Below are 14,889 nucleotides of genomic sequence, written 5' to 3'. Positions count from 1 at the left end.
AGTTGGCTGTGTGGTCCTACCTAGAGGCAAGGAGGCTTGAAGTGGGGTCCACAGTGTGTCCGAATGAAGTGGACAACGTGATATGGGGGAGCCCTAGCAGGCTCTGCCACAAATATATCAATGATTTAAAAATACATAGTTACCACTTATGGAACTCTTTCCACATGCAGGACGCTGTGCTAATATCCCTGCAGAGGCTGTCTCATTGCATTCTTGCAGCAGCCCTGTAAGGAAGGTGCTGATGGAGACGACTCCCCACTTTACAGCTCAGAGAACTGGCCACCCTCCGTCTGCCTTCCCTCACTCAACTTCATGCAAATGGAATCATGTATAATATTATCTTTTAGGTCTGTTTTTTTTTCATTTAGCATGTTTTTGAGATTCATCCATGCTGTTTGTGTGATTGGCCTTTTTCCTTTTAGCCTTTCAAGTGTTTTTTTTTTTTTTTTGTAGTGGAATTTTACTATGGTTTCAATTTGCACTTCCTTAATCACTAATATTATTGAGTATTTCAGTTACTACTTTTGATAAAGTCCCAGTTATCAGTTTTTCCCTCAATGGCTTGTGCTTTTTGTGTTCTATCTAAGAAATCTTTACCATACCTAAGTGCACAAATCTTTATCCAACCCAAGCAGTTCTCTCTTTCTCTCTCTCTTTTTTGTTACTTCTAGAAGTTTTATGTTATTAATTCTCATGTTTAGGTTTTTGACCTATTTTGGTTAATTTTTGTGAATGATGGTGTGAGAATAGGGTTCAGGCTCCTTTTTCTCCTCTCCACAGCCAATTGTCCCAGCACCATCTGAAGAAAAAAATACCCTTTCCCCACTTGTTTACCTTGGCATCTTTGTCAAAAATCAACTTGCCACATATATGTGAGTCTATTCCCGGACTTTCTATTTTGTTCCATCTATCCTTGTGGAACAAAATAGAATATGAATATGGAAGGAGCCTGGTTGGGCTGTGAAATAAGCAAAAAATAAATCTTTCTTATATTAGGCCCTGAAAGGTGGAGTGAGTTTTTGTTGTTGTTACAGCATTGGCCTACCTGAGTGACCCGAAATTCATATCCAGGGTAAGGGGAAAGTAGGTTTGCAGTTGTGAGTGCGCAGACAGTTTGTTCTTGTGTACCGATACCATTATGGTATCATACAAAACGGTTTAATTGCCCCCAGATCGCCTGTGCTCTGCCTCTTCATTCTTCTCTCCTGCCTAACCCCTGGCAACCATTGATTGTTCTGTACTCTCTCTACCATTTTGCCTTTTCTAGAATGTCATGTAGTTGGTATCATATACTATGTAACCTTTTTATGTTGGTTTCTTTTACTACATAACATGCATTTAAGATTCCTTCCTGTCTTTTTGTGGCTTTATAGCTTTATTCTTTTTAGTGCTGATTAATAATCCATTGTCTGGATGTGCCACAGTTTATTTACCCATTTGTTTACCGAAGGACATCTCAGTTGTCTCCGTGAGTAAAGCTGCTATAAACGCTTGTGTGCAGGTTTTTCTGTGGCCTTAATTTTCAACTCCTTTCAGTACAACAAAGGAGAAGTGAGAGGGGACATCCTTGCCTTGTTCCTAATCTCAATGGGAAATCTACTTTCTCACCATTAATTCTGTTGTAAACTGGGTTTTTCTTTTCTTTCTTTCTTTTTTTTTTTTGTAGATATTCTTTGTGAAGTTGAGGAAATTCCTCACTATTCTGAGTTTACTGAGAGTTTTTATTGTGCATGGATGTTGGATTTTGTCAAATGCTTTTCTGCATCTATTGATAAGATTATGAGAGAAAATGGGCCAAAAAGTACACAGAAGAAATACAAGTGCTGAGGAAGTATATGCTAACCTGCTGGCCTCACTAACAATCAATGCTTATGCATTGGATGGTGATACTATATATTTTGCCTGTGTAATACTTACTAAACAAAGAAATTCAAATTTCTTTTAAAGATTTTATTTATTTATTTTTAGAAAGAGGGGAAGGGAAGGAGAAAAAAAGGGAGAGAAGCATCAGTGTGTGGTTGCCTCTTGTGTGCACCCTACTGGGGACCTGGCCCACAACCCAGGCATGTGCCCTGACTGGGAATCGAACTGGCAACCCTTTGCTTTGCAGTCCAACACTCAATCCACTGAGCCACAAGCAGCCAGGGCAGGAGTTAAAATTTTTTAATAAAGCTGTTATGGGTAACTTGAAATGGGCACTTTCATACAAAGCTATTGAACACATAAGTGATTTTTTTCTGGAAAGCATCTTGTAGTTCATATCAAAAATAATCCTGAGCGATGAGTTTATTGAGCCTCTTCCTTCTTCTTCAGAGCCTTGGAGAATGCTGTTCTCTCACAACTGTCAACCTACTTTCCCCTCACCCTGGATATGAATATTGGATCAGTCAGGTAGGCTAATGCTGTAACAACAGTAAAAATAAAAACTCACTCCATCCTTTGTGGCCTAATACAATAAAGATTTATTTCTTGCTTATTTCACAGTCCAATCAGGCTCCTTCCATATTGTGGTTCCAGCATCGTCTAGGGATACTCTTCCCATCTCTTTCCTGGATCATATCCCTCACCTTTCATGTGCTGAAGCTCACCTCCTCCAGGCAGCCTCCCACAAACTATAGTCTAGATCAGGTCCTCTTTTTATAGCCTTAACTATCAACCTGCATTCCAGGAGCCAGTTGGGGGAGAAGGCTGAGGGTCTCACCATTCAGTATGTGAACTTCCACTTCATTACTCTGTGTTCTTTATGGTATCCCCACCGTCCACTGTGCACCGTGTTTCCCAGAGAATAAGCTTCCAGCCCCCTCAGCGTGGGGGAAGGGAGATTGCCTGGCTGTGTGGAGTGGAGGAGGGGAGCCATGGGCTGCTGTCAGTCAGCTCTTCTGTTCTCACCTCCACCTTCTCCCCTACCCTCCATGTAGTCGGTGCCTTCACTTGTAATTTGCTAGTGCTTTTCTATATTTCTGAATCATCCACAATGAGTGACTTTCACAATCAGAAAAAAAGCCCCTAACTTTTTAAATTTAAATTTCATACCTTTTGACCCAGTAATTTTACTTCTTGGAATGTCTTTCTTTTAAGTAAATAGCCAGTTCGGAAAACACTGAAGTACAAGCACAGTACAATTTATCATAGATAAAGGATAATTAGTTGCAAACAATCCAGAAATCCAATATCAGGATCAAGATACTTAATGGTAGTATCTTTGAAAAGGCTTATAATTTAATGTAAAATGAAAAAAGCAGAATATGAAATTATAGATATACCTTTACTCAGATTTTATTTTAAAATATGCATGGAAGAGGCTGGAAGGAGTTACTTCTTAATATTAACAGTTGTTACTCCTGGATGGTGGGATCTCATTGTCTACAATGATCATGCATTACCTCTATAATCCAAATAAAAATTTGTATATACATGTAAAAAAGAAGAAAATAGAAAAGTTAATGTAATCCTAGGTTGCATTAATAAAGGCAGAAGTTTTTAAATATAAATGGATTAAATGCTCAAATCAAAAGGTATGGGTAACCGAAGGGATAAGAAAACATGACCCATATACATGCTGTAGAGGAGACCCACTTCAGAACAAAAGATACAGACCGAAAGTGAAAGGATGGGAAAAAAAAATTCCATGCAAATGGAAATGAAAAAAAGAAAAGCTGAGGTAGTGATACTTTTATTGGACAAAACAGACTTCAGAACAAAGGCCGTGAGAAGAGACAAAGAAGGTCACTACGCAACACTACAGGGAGCAACAAGGGAAGGATGACCCCTGTACACACACATGCACCCAACATAGCAGTGCCTGATATGCAGAGAGAATCCTGGCGGACATTAAGGGAGAAATCAACAGCATTACAGCCACAGGAGGGGATTTTAACACCCCGCTGACATCAATGGTTAGATCTTCCAGACAAGATATCAACAGGACAACAGCAACCTTAAACAGCACCCTGGGTTGGATGGATTTAACTGACATTTACAGAACATTTCATCCCAAAGCAGCCGGATATACACTTATTCTCAAGTGCACGTGGAACATTCTCAAAGATAGACCACACGTTAGGACACAAAATAAGACTTAGCAAATTCAAGAAGATTGAAATCATATCAAGCATCTTCTCTGACCACAATGGTATGAAAGTTGAAATCAACTATTATTAAAAAACTGAAAAACACTCAAATACATGGAGGCTAAATAGCATGTTATTTAACAATGAATGGGCTAACAAGATATAGAAAGAAATAAAAAGTTACCTGAAAACAAATGAAAGTGAACACACAACAAACCAAAACCTGTGGGACACAGTGAAAGCAGTCCAGAGAGGGAAGTTCATAGCATTAGAGGCTTACTTCAGGAGGCAAGAAAAATCTCAAACATTCTAACCCCACACCTAAAAGAATTAGGAAAAAAAAACCCAACAAAGCCCAGACTAAGTAGAAGGAAGGAAATAATAAAGAACAGAGTAGAAATACATGACATAGAGACTAAAAAAACAATACAAAAAAAACACTGAAAGCAAAAGCTGGTTCTTCAAATACGTAAACAAGATTGATGAAACTTGAAGCAGACTCATCAAGAAAAGAAAAAGAGGACCCAAATAAATAAAATCAGTTATGAAAGAGAAGCAAACACTGACATCACCAAAATATGAAGGATTGTAAGAAAATACTATGAACAACTATGTGCCAACAAATTGGACAACCTGGGTGAAACAGATAAATTTCTGGAAACATATTGTCTTCTAAAACTGAACCAGGAAGAATCAGAAACCTGAATAGACTGATTACAACTAATAAAATTGAAGCAGAAGAGTAGTCAAAAAAGTCCAGCAAACCAAAGTCCTGGACCGGATGTCTTCACAGGCAAACTTTACCAAATATTTAGAGAACTAACACCTATCCTTCCCAAACTATTCCAAAAATTTCAAGAGGCAGGAAGACTTCCAAGCTCTTTTTATGAGGCCAGCATTATCCTAATTCCAAAACCAAATAAAGACAATACAAAGAAAGAAAATTATAGGCCAATATTCCTGGTGCACATAGATGCTAAAATCTACAACAAAATATTAGTAAACTGGATCCAGCAATACATTAAAATGATTATACATCATGATCAAGTGGGATTTATTCCAGGGATGCAAGTTTGGTACAGTATTTGCAAGTCAATAAATGTGATACATCACATAAACAAAATGAAGGATAAAAATCACATGATCATATCAATAGATGCAGAAAAAGCATTTAATAAAATCCAGCACCCATTTATGATAAAAACTCCAAGCAACATGGGAATAGAGGGATCATAGCTCAATATAATAAAGGCCATATATGACAAACCTACAGCTAACATCACACTCAATGGGCAAAAACTAAAAGTGTTTCCCTTAAGATCAGGAACAAGGCAGGAATGTCTACTTTCACCACTCTTATTGGAAGTCTTAGCCACAGCAATTGGACAAGAAGAAAAAATAAAAGGCAACCAAATTGGAAAGGGGGAAGTAAAACTCAATATTTGCAGACGACATGATATTGTACATAGAAAACCCTAAAGACGCTACCAAAAAATGACTAGATTCAATAAATGAATTTGGCAAAGTAGCAGGATACAAAATTAATATTCAGAAATCAGTGGCATTTTTATATACCAGTAATGAACTATCAGAAAGAGAAATTAAGAAAACAATCACATGTACTATTGGAACAAAAAATAAGGTACCTAGAAATAAGTTGAACCAAGATTTGTACTCAGAAAATTATAGGATATTGAAGAAATAAATTGAGGAAGATACAAATAACTGATGGAAGCATATACCATGTTCATGAATTGGAAGAATTAACATCATTAAAATGTTCATATTACCCAGATGGCCAATAGACATATGAAAACATGCTCAATGTCACTAATGATAGAGAGATGCAAGTTAAAACCACAATGAGATATTGCCTCACACCTGCCAGAATGGCTCCCATCAATAAATCAACAAACAAGTGCCGGTGAGGATGTGAAGGAAAGGGAACCCTGGTGTACTATTGGTGGGAATGAAGATTGGTACAGCCACTGTGGAAACAGTATGGGAATTCCTCAGAAAATTAAAAATGGAACTGCCTTTTGATACAGCGATCCCACTCTGGGAATATACCCTAAGAAACCTGAAACACTAATTTGAAAGAATACGAGGGGAAACACCCCCCCCAAAAAAGCCTGGAATTTATTTATTAAAAATTGTGTATTTATTCTTACATGGTTAAACCTCACTCACCTCCAAAGAACTCTCCATTTGATGCAATACACCTATTGAGATGTTTTTTCTGCTGCTCAGAAGGGTTTTTGAACTTGTCGATTCTGATGGCTTTTAGTGCTTCTGCCCTGTTTTGTTTCATCTTTTCCACATTGGCAAAATATTTCCCTTTAAGGTCTTTTTTCATCCAGGGAAACAAAAAAAAAGTCATTTGGGGTGAGATTGGGTGAATAGGGAGGGTGGGACATGAAGGTCATGCTGGTTTTGGTCAAAAGCTGCTGAACACAGCACGGTGTGGGCAGGTGCACTTGTAAATCACCCACGATGAAATGGGCAAACGTGTTGAAAGAGCCTTCAAAAAAAATTCACTGAAGCCGAACACAGCCTCTTGTAACCCCACCAGTTGGTACACTGATACAGACAGGTTCCTAGAACACTTACCTTGTGGGGGAAGCCTGTACTACAACGGGCCTGCCCTCTAGAAGATAATCCCATTTTGGGGTCCCCCTTGTATATGCACCCCTATGTTCATTGCAGCATTGTTTACAATGGTCAAGATATGGAAACAGGCCCTGTGTGTCTCAGTGGATTGAGTGCTGGCCTGTGAACCAAAACGTCACTGGTTTGATTCCCAGTCAGGCCACAAGCCTGGGTTGTGGGCCAGGTCTCCAGTTGAGGGAACATGAGAGGCAACCACACATTGATGTTTCTCCTCCTCTCTTTCTCCCTCCCTTCTCCTCTCTCTAGAAAGAAATAAATCAAATCTTAAACAAAAAAAAGATATGGAAACTGCCCAAGTGTCCATCACTATATGGGCAGATAAAAAACTGTGGTACATTTATGCAATGGAATATTATATGGTCATAAAAAGAAGGAAATCTTACTTTTGTGACAGCATGGATGGACCTGAAGATTATTATGCTAAGTGAAATAAGCCAGTCAGAGAAAGACAAATACCATATGATTTCACTGATATGTGGAATCTAATGAACAAAATAAACTGACAAACAAAATAGAAACAGAGGCATGAATATATGGAACAGCCTGACAGCTATGGAGGGAGGGGAGTTAGGGAACTGGATATAAGAAGGTGAAGGGATTAACCAAAAAAACAGGTATACCTAACACAAAAACAGGCAACGGTGTGGTGATAGCCAGAGGGAATAGGGGCTGGGCAAAGCGGGGGGAGGATGGGGACAGAAAGAGACTTTGCTTGGGGTGATGGGCACATGATGCTGTGTGCAGATGATGTTTTACTGAGTTGTAAACTTAAAAGCTGAATAGTTTCACAAACAAATGTCACCTCAATAAATTCAATTAAAAAATAAGGTAGAAGTTTTGAGGCAAGAGAGGTGATAATCTGGATTCTGATTACTTGGAGTATTATGTCTAGCAGCACCCAGGGGAGGGTGACATGTGTGGAGAGGAAAGTAGACAAACTGTAGTTTTGTCAGAGACTTCTGGAGCTCAAGGGTCAGCTGGAGGAGTAGAAGAGCAGGCTCAGGATGGGCCTGGTGGCTGTAGGTCGCAGCGCTTTATATGAAAAGAGCAGAATAGCTGAGCCTCGTGTGGCCCTTGAGGTTGGAGCCAGGGCTAGTGGGAAAAGCTGGAAGGAGGAGACACAAGTTCCAACAGTTCTGTGATGGATTCCTTTTCCTGCAAAGGTCAGTGGTCATGCTGAGCTTACTGTAAAAAGGAAATGAAGAACCCCCAGTCGAGGCTCTGGAGGTCACTGGGAGAATCATGAAGTCAGCACCCTCGTGGTCAGTGAACCAGCATGTTCAATTGGAAAAAAGTTTTTTTTTTAAAAGATTTTATTTACTTTTTAGAGAGAGGGGAAGGGAGGGAGAAAGAGAGGGAGAGAAACATCAATCGGTTGCTTCTTGCATGCTCTCAACTGGGGACCTCCTGGCCCTCAACCCAGGCATGTGCCCTGACCGGGTATTGGTGACCTCTTGGTTCACAGGCCACTGCTCAATCTACTGAGCTACACCAGCCAGGGCTGGAAAGAAGTTTTGTCGTCACTCAGCCCAGCTGCTCCCTGCTTTGTTTGTGCACAGCCCATGACGCTCACGTGCTCCCTTGGGCCCCAGATAAGACGGCCTGGGGTTCTGCAGAATTCCCAGTGCACTCCACATGACCCTACCCCTTTTTTCTTACTCAGGAAGGCAATGTGAGTTCAAGTGACCGGGATTTGTCCTATTATAGAAGTAATCTTGAATCTATTCTAAGTCAATCACCTGTGAGCTTCAGATCAATGATTAGTAACACGTACTCATGCAATGCTCCCATACCTAACTGCCGCATACCTGCTTCTCATCCAACCCTTTAATTTCACAATGGGGAAAACGAGGCCCAGAGAGGGAGAAGGACCGTAGTCAAGTAGCTGTGAAGGATGGGAGCCAGGAGCCAAGCCTCCTATGGCACTTTCTGTGACTGAGCATCAAAGTTGCCTGTCCCCAACTTAGATTTTGGTGGTGTGAGGGATAGGCTGGTGGAAGGACAAAGGAGGTGAAGGAAGAAGTGAGGTGTGAATCTGCTATGTTCCATCCAGGCCACGTCACCAGGAGATGCCTGAGTTCAACATATATTTAATGTTCTCCTTGGCCATCCCCGCCAAGGCTTGGAGGTGAGCTGGCGCTGGTAGGGTGGTGGTGTAGGTTGAAATGGGTACTTCCACAAAGGTGTGCTGAAGTCCCAACAACCAGTAGCTCAGAATGACCTTATTTAGAAATAGGATCTTTACAGAGGGGATCAACTTACAATGAAGTCATTAGGGTGGCTCTAATCCAAAATGTTTGTGACTTTATAAAGAGAAGTTTGGACACAGAGACAGACACTTGCACAGGGTCAAGGCCACGCGAAGATGAAGGCAGGTGATGTTCCTATAGGCCAGGGAGCGTCAGGTTGACAGCGACCCACCAGAAGCTAGGGTTGAGGCATGGGACAGATTCTCCCTCCCAGCTCTCAGAAGGAACCAGTCCTGCCCACACCTTGATCTTGAGCTTCCAGCCTCCAGAACCGTGAGAAAATAAGTGTCTATCATTGAAGCCCCTAGTCTGTGGTACTTTGTTATAACAGCTCTAGGAAATAAACACAGATGCAATGAAGCTTACAGTCACTCTTCAAGGGTGTCTTCACCCTACAGCACTGTCACCACCCCGCTCTGTGTAGTCCTCTATCCCCGGTACACTGTCCGCACCCTTAACCCCCCAGCCCAGTTGCCATTGTGTTTGCATCGCCATCAGTTTAGGAGCCAGCCCCAGCCTTGCTGAAGGTCCAAATACCTGGGCCCTGGACTGACGGCAGCCCCAATACCAAGCTCAGAGCTGACGAGCTTTGAGGGAGAGGAAGGATGCCCTCCTCACCTAAACCTGTCTTCTTCTACCTTTATGAGCCAGAACAGGTAGGGAATATCAGAAACACAGGCTCCCACGGCCTTCAGGATGGGCTGGCTCTAACAGACCAAGATTTAACTGGCAGATCTGGCCTCTCACCCTGACTGGGGGTGCATCCTGAGAAGTGAACAGCAGCCTCCTGAATCACACCCTTCCAATGCACGAACAGCCTACTTTCTGCCTACTCTAACTCAATCCCTTCTCATAGTCAAAGTGAGTGCAGGGTAGGCACATGGGGGAGAGAACTGTCTCCCTGGCTAGTCTTAGAGACTCACTGGGGAGCTGAAACAGACTCATACTAAACAGTGGTCCAGATTCCTGAGAGGTACAGATCATCACTGGAGATGGGCTGGAGAAGTCAGGGAGGGCTTCCTGGACAAAGGACTTATGATGACCTTGCTGGAGAGGGTGGGCTGAATCTTTTTGCATGAGCCCTAGGAGACAGGCATACTCATATACTTTCTTTTATTTTTATTTCTTGTCACTTCTGAGGTTGGTGATGTTATCTAGATTTTGTAGATGAGAAAATGGAGACCCCCGAGAAGTGAAATGATTCACCTAAGACTACATGGCCTTGTACATGTCAGAGGCATCACTGACATTGAGGACCTTCTGGTGTCACAGCTCATCATACTCCTCCTTCTGCACCCAGGCTCTGCCTGTTCCAGGGTAGAGTAGTGTTTAAAGGACTGATGGAATTCAGGAAGTGCGCGGGAAGAGGTACTCCAGGTTGGCAAAGGAGCCGGGTGGGAACATACTGGGTGAGTTTGGGGAGCCAGGAGAAGGCTGGTCTATTGGATCTCAGGGATTCAGAGGGAACAATGGGGACCAAAGCTGGAAGACCAAGAGGGCTGGTAATTTATCAGGCTGAGTGTTCAGACTCTATGGGTAAGTAAGTGAGGGAATGAGCTCTGGCGTGAGGGATACAGAGCTGGTCTTTTGGAGATCTGTCTGGATGAGATATGGGCCAAGTTGCCAACCTGATGGAAAAGCTCTCAAAGAGAAGCACGTGGCTGTGTAAGGTGGACCCCATCCCTTTCTCCAATCCCAGCCCCGTATCTCCCTGTGTAGGGGAGGATGGCCAGCTTGCCTCCAAGGGCTACTACCTGAGTGCTCCTTCTACCTGGGTCGTCTTCCACACACATGGAAGGTCAGCTCTACCAATACTGGGCTCATCCTCAGCATTCCTCCTGTTTCCTAGAGGGCTCATCAGGCCCTAAGCACCTCCCACAACTGCCTGGCCCTTCCCTTCCTCTATGCCTTTGCACACACTGTTTTCTCTGCCCGAATACTCAGGGTCTTCTTCCCCTCTCCAGGGAGCTCCTGTTCACTGGTTAAGATCCAGGCCAATTGTTCATTTTCTTTCCTGCAACTTTTGTGACTCAGAGGCAAAGATTCAGTCCCACCACAGTCCCTTCTTCCTCTCTATACTGCCACTGTCTGTTCTTACTGAGTGAGTTTTAGGTGCATGGTGGGGAGATAGGATGTAGGTCCTTGCGTTGCTCATTCTGGTGGGCAGAAAAGGCCAAGGTAGGAGGGGGCAAGTGATTAAAGCTGCCTCCCAAATACCAAGGGGTCAAGATGAGGTGGGATGGGGTGTAGGGCCCATTGGAGCTGAACTGTGAAGGGCTCAGCTGGTGGTCTGGCTTCAGGAACAGTGTGTCCAGCAAGGGAGCACACTGCAGGGCCAGAGTGGCTGGGGCACTGGATGGCCATGGGACGGGATGGGAACAGACACTGCTTTGGCCACCGATTAAAGGGCAGTTTGAGGGGGCTGGGGCAGTGGGGATGGAAAAGGAATGGTGCCCAAGGCATTTCAAAAGGTAGAATGTTTAGGACTCCGGACTGCTGAGAGGCAGGATGTGTGGGTTTGAGGGTTAAAGGTGCTAGCTGGAGTTGGGGTTGCAGAGGCCAAAGACAGGTGATGCAGGATGGAAAAGAAAGCCTGGGGAAAGCAACGGCTCCCTTGTCTCCCACCCGGATGCACATCACAGCAGCATCAATATACACACCTCGCTTGTGATCAAGTCCTGTTTATTTTAGAAGCATAAACAGCGCAACTAGGAAGGAATGATGAGAACAAGACACCAGTCCCCTGACAGCGCCAGATCCCGCACAGGCTCTGTGTGTGTAATCAAGGCCGACCCAGCAGCCTCGGCCAGCCTTTGCCTGTGAGGAGAGGGTGTGAGGGCAACCTGTGTGGAGGAGAGTCTTCCGTGACTCTGGGGGTGGAGTAACATGGCTCCAGTTTCCTCCAAACTAAGTGAAAGAGGCCAGAGGGCCCACACCTTCGGCCAGGAGTACCCCAAGCTGGCTGTGTCTGTGCCTGGGGCAAAGCCAGTTTCTGGAGAGAAAACCATGGTTCCTCTGGTCACCAGGAAGGCCCCAGGTGTTCAAGAAGAGCCTACAATGAGGCCCTATGGCCAGCAAGCACCCACTTCCCCCTGCCCTAGTCATCTCTGCAGCGCCTTCAAGGAGGAGGCAGCCAAGACAGCCAGACTTCCCAGGCCCTGCTGCTGGCTCACTTAAGCCCCAGGTTCCTACAAATACTGCTTCTTGGAAGCATTGCTGATGCAGCTATTAGGGGATTTCTGGCTACTCTGGGGGTACGGGTCCACGAAAGGGGGAGGCCTGGACGAAGCCAGCCTCTCCATAGACAGGTTGGCCCAATTCTGCTCACTGAATGGGGGCCCGCTGTAGGTGGGGCATGGCTCGGATGCGGGCTCCTGGTCCATGGGGAGGTAGAAGATCTGGTCAGCATGAGGCCCCGAGGGGCTGTCCTGAGCTGGAGGGGCAGCCTGGCCCTGCCGGGCCCTCAGTTTCCGGATGAGGTAGCGACACAGCAGGTGAGCCAGCTCCAGCAGGTTGAGGAACAGGGAGATGAATCCAACCACCTGCATGAAGATGATAAAGATAGTTTTCTCCGTGGGGCGAGAGACGAAGCAGTCCACACGGTGGGGGCAAGGTGGGCGCTGGCACACAAACACGGGCTTCATGGTCCAGCCGTAGAGATGCCACTGCCCATACAGGAAGCCCGCCTCTAGCAAGCTCTTGCAGATCACACTGATCACATAGGTGCCCATCAGCGACCCCTGGATTCTCATGCGACCATCTTCCGCCACTGAAATCTTGGCCATCTGACGCTCCACAACCGCCAGCGCCTGCTCCACGCCTGGGTCCTTGCCCACCAGTAACCGCAGCTCTGCCTCCTTCTGCCGCAGCCGCTCCTCACGCCGAGACAGGTAAATGACATGGCCCAGGTAGATGAGGGTGGGCGTGCTGACGAAGAGGAACTGCAGCACCCAGTAGCGGATGTGGGAGATGGGGAAGGCCTTGTCGTAACAGACGTTGGTGCAGCCCGGCTGGGCTGTATTGCACTGGAAATCCGACTGCTCGTCGCCCCACACCGACTCGCCGGCCAGGCCCAGGATGAGGATGCGGAAGATGAAGAGCACCGACAGCCAGATCTTGCCGACCACAGTGGAGTGCTCCTGGACTTGGTCCAGCAGCTTTTCGAGGAAGCCCCAGTCGCCCATGGCTCCTGGGCCTCCGTCTGCAGGGAAATAGGGGACACCTCAGCATGGCATCCTTCTCGGCGCCCCCTAGCAATGATCCACCTTGCCCTCTGCACCGACAAGGAAACTGAGGCTCAGGGTGGGGAAGGGACTGGCCTGGGGGCTCACACCCAGCAGGGTGGTCAGGGCTAAAGGCAGATCTTTGGATGATGGCTGCTAAGCTCCGGCAAGGGTACAGCTAGGTTCCTGTCTAGTCACACATCTGTGTCCCTCTTGTTCCCAGCCGAGTCCCAGGATGTCCACAGCCCCAAAAAGATTCAGATCAAGTTGAGGCTCCTGAGCCTATGGGAACAGAGAATTTGAGGTACTTATCCAAGGTCTCACAGCTGTGCCACGTCCCTCCCCCATTTTGTCTAGGACATGCTGTCCCCAGACAGTGGAAGGGGGTGGTGATGCTATGCTCAGCTTCTCAGGGGGCCGAAAGCTTTAGGTCCCTACTCCCTTCCTCATATCTCATTCTAACCTTTGAGTCTGGGTAGGAGGGGTGTTGGATCCTAAAGGCAGCATCCCGCATTAGCTCCACCTGCCAGCAATAGCGACCTGCACTTAAGTATGGATGCCTGATCCAGTCCCCTTTCTGCATCCCTCTTAACCAACACCCCGTCCACCCTACCACCTGCCCCAGCCAAGCTGTTGCTGCCAAATTCTAGACTGTTGAATTGTCATAGCAGGGTGGAGGTACAGCTCACAAAGTTCCCAGAACATCTTAGGGGAGGGGCGGGGGTGTGAGGAGGGAAGGGGAAGAAGGAGCAAAGATGTTCAGAGCCAGCCTCTGGAACCAGACCTGGGTTCCCATCCCCACGCCCTCTTACAAACTGGGACCTTGCTTAAGTGACGATCTCTTAGCGCCCCAGTCTCCTCTCTTGTAAAATGTAAATCATAATATTCCTACCTCCCGGGGTTGTAAGGATACAATGAAAGAAGGTGGGAACCTTGTTAGCACAAAGCCTGGCTACAGGCAGACTGAAAGGTGCCGCTGCGGTGGTTGGCTCCCGCCCGGCCTCTTGAACCCCCCTCTGAGCAGTAACCCTCAGCTCTAGCCAGGTGGCAGGTGGCGCCCCGGCCCCCCACCCCCAAGCACAACTCACCGCCTGCCTGCCAGGCGGCCCAGGTGGCAGTGGGGACTCTCGGAGGCCAGAGAAGCCCTGCAGGACCGCGCCTGGAGCCTAGGGCTCCTTAAATAGCGCGGAGGGGCGGGGCGGGGGCAGGAAGCGGGGCGGGATCCCGGGCAAAGCTTTTCAGAGCTGGGGGATGGGAGGCGAGGTGCCGACTACTTCTGGCGACTCTCAAGGGAAGCGGCTGCGGTGGTGGCCCTGGGGGCCGGGAGTTGCAGGGGCCTCTCTCCTTTTCTACCCACTGGTATTCCAGGCGGCCAACTCTCCGAGCCGCAGCGGTTCTTGGGTGATGGAACAGGAGTTCGCCAAGGCCAAGTTTCTCAGGGCGGGGTGTTGGGGTGGGGGCGTAGAATTTGAAGGGATTACAACAAGAATTTGCTGATCCAAGCAACTGGCCTGAGGGGCTGTGAGGGTGGGCAGATGGGGATGAGGGGGAGGAGTGTGGAGGAGACTGTCCTCCAGTAGCTAGATGCTGCCCCAACGGAGACTGCTTCTCCTAAATCCCCTCGGAGACTCTGATGGACCCCTCCCCTACGCTCCACGCTCCGCTCCACGTGTCTGG

The 14,889-nt window shown here is 46.3% G+C and overlaps 1 protein-coding gene and 1 long non-coding RNA gene across 6 annotated transcripts in view; one reads left to right on the top strand and one right to left on the bottom strand.

The window, feature by feature from the left end:
- The window catches only part of LOC123479145 (uncharacterized), a 28,504-nt gene extending 23,319 nt beyond the window's left edge, over positions 1-5,185 (top strand). For 3 of the 4 annotated variants that reach the window (XR_006654678.2, XR_006654677.2, XR_006654679.2), the window contains one exon: positions 171-993. This is a non-coding gene — a long non-coding RNA (uncharacterized lncRNA). Of the gene's footprint in view, positions 1-170; positions 994-2,313 lie in introns of those variants that run through there. The other variant, XR_008426448.1, reaches the window with a different exon arrangement.
- Positions 5,186-11,662: 6,477 nt separating this feature from the next.
- GJA4 (gap junction protein alpha 4) lies at positions 11,663-14,361 on the bottom strand. 2 transcript variants are annotated; one of them, XM_024554789.3, is made up of 2 exons: positions 14,301-14,361; positions 11,663-13,190 (listed from the first exon to the last, which is right to left on the bottom strand). In XM_024554789.3, exon 2 carries the CDS (start codon positions 13,171-13,173, stop codon positions 12,178-12,180), a length of 996 nt encoding a protein of 331 aa, XP_024410557.1. In that variant the 5' UTR covers positions 13,174-13,190; positions 14,301-14,361; the 3' UTR covers positions 11,663-12,177. The 2 variants fall into 2 exon arrangements, with proteins under 2 accessions (XP_024410557.1, XP_053777687.1); XM_053921712.2 differs by lacking the exon at positions 14,301-14,361 and adding an exon at positions 14,105-14,223.
- Positions 14,362-14,889: the final 528 nt, after the last annotated feature.

This window comes from Desmodus rotundus, chromosome 3 (genome assembly GCF_022682495.2).
Source record: "Desmodus rotundus isolate HL8 chromosome 3, HLdesRot8A.1, whole genome shotgun sequence".
NCBI classification, from domain to species: Eukaryota; Metazoa; Chordata; class Mammalia; order Chiroptera; family Phyllostomidae; genus Desmodus; species Desmodus rotundus.
The sequence above is the reverse complement of the archived record's forward strand: the minus strand, read 5'-3'. Positions and strand labels throughout refer to the sequence as shown.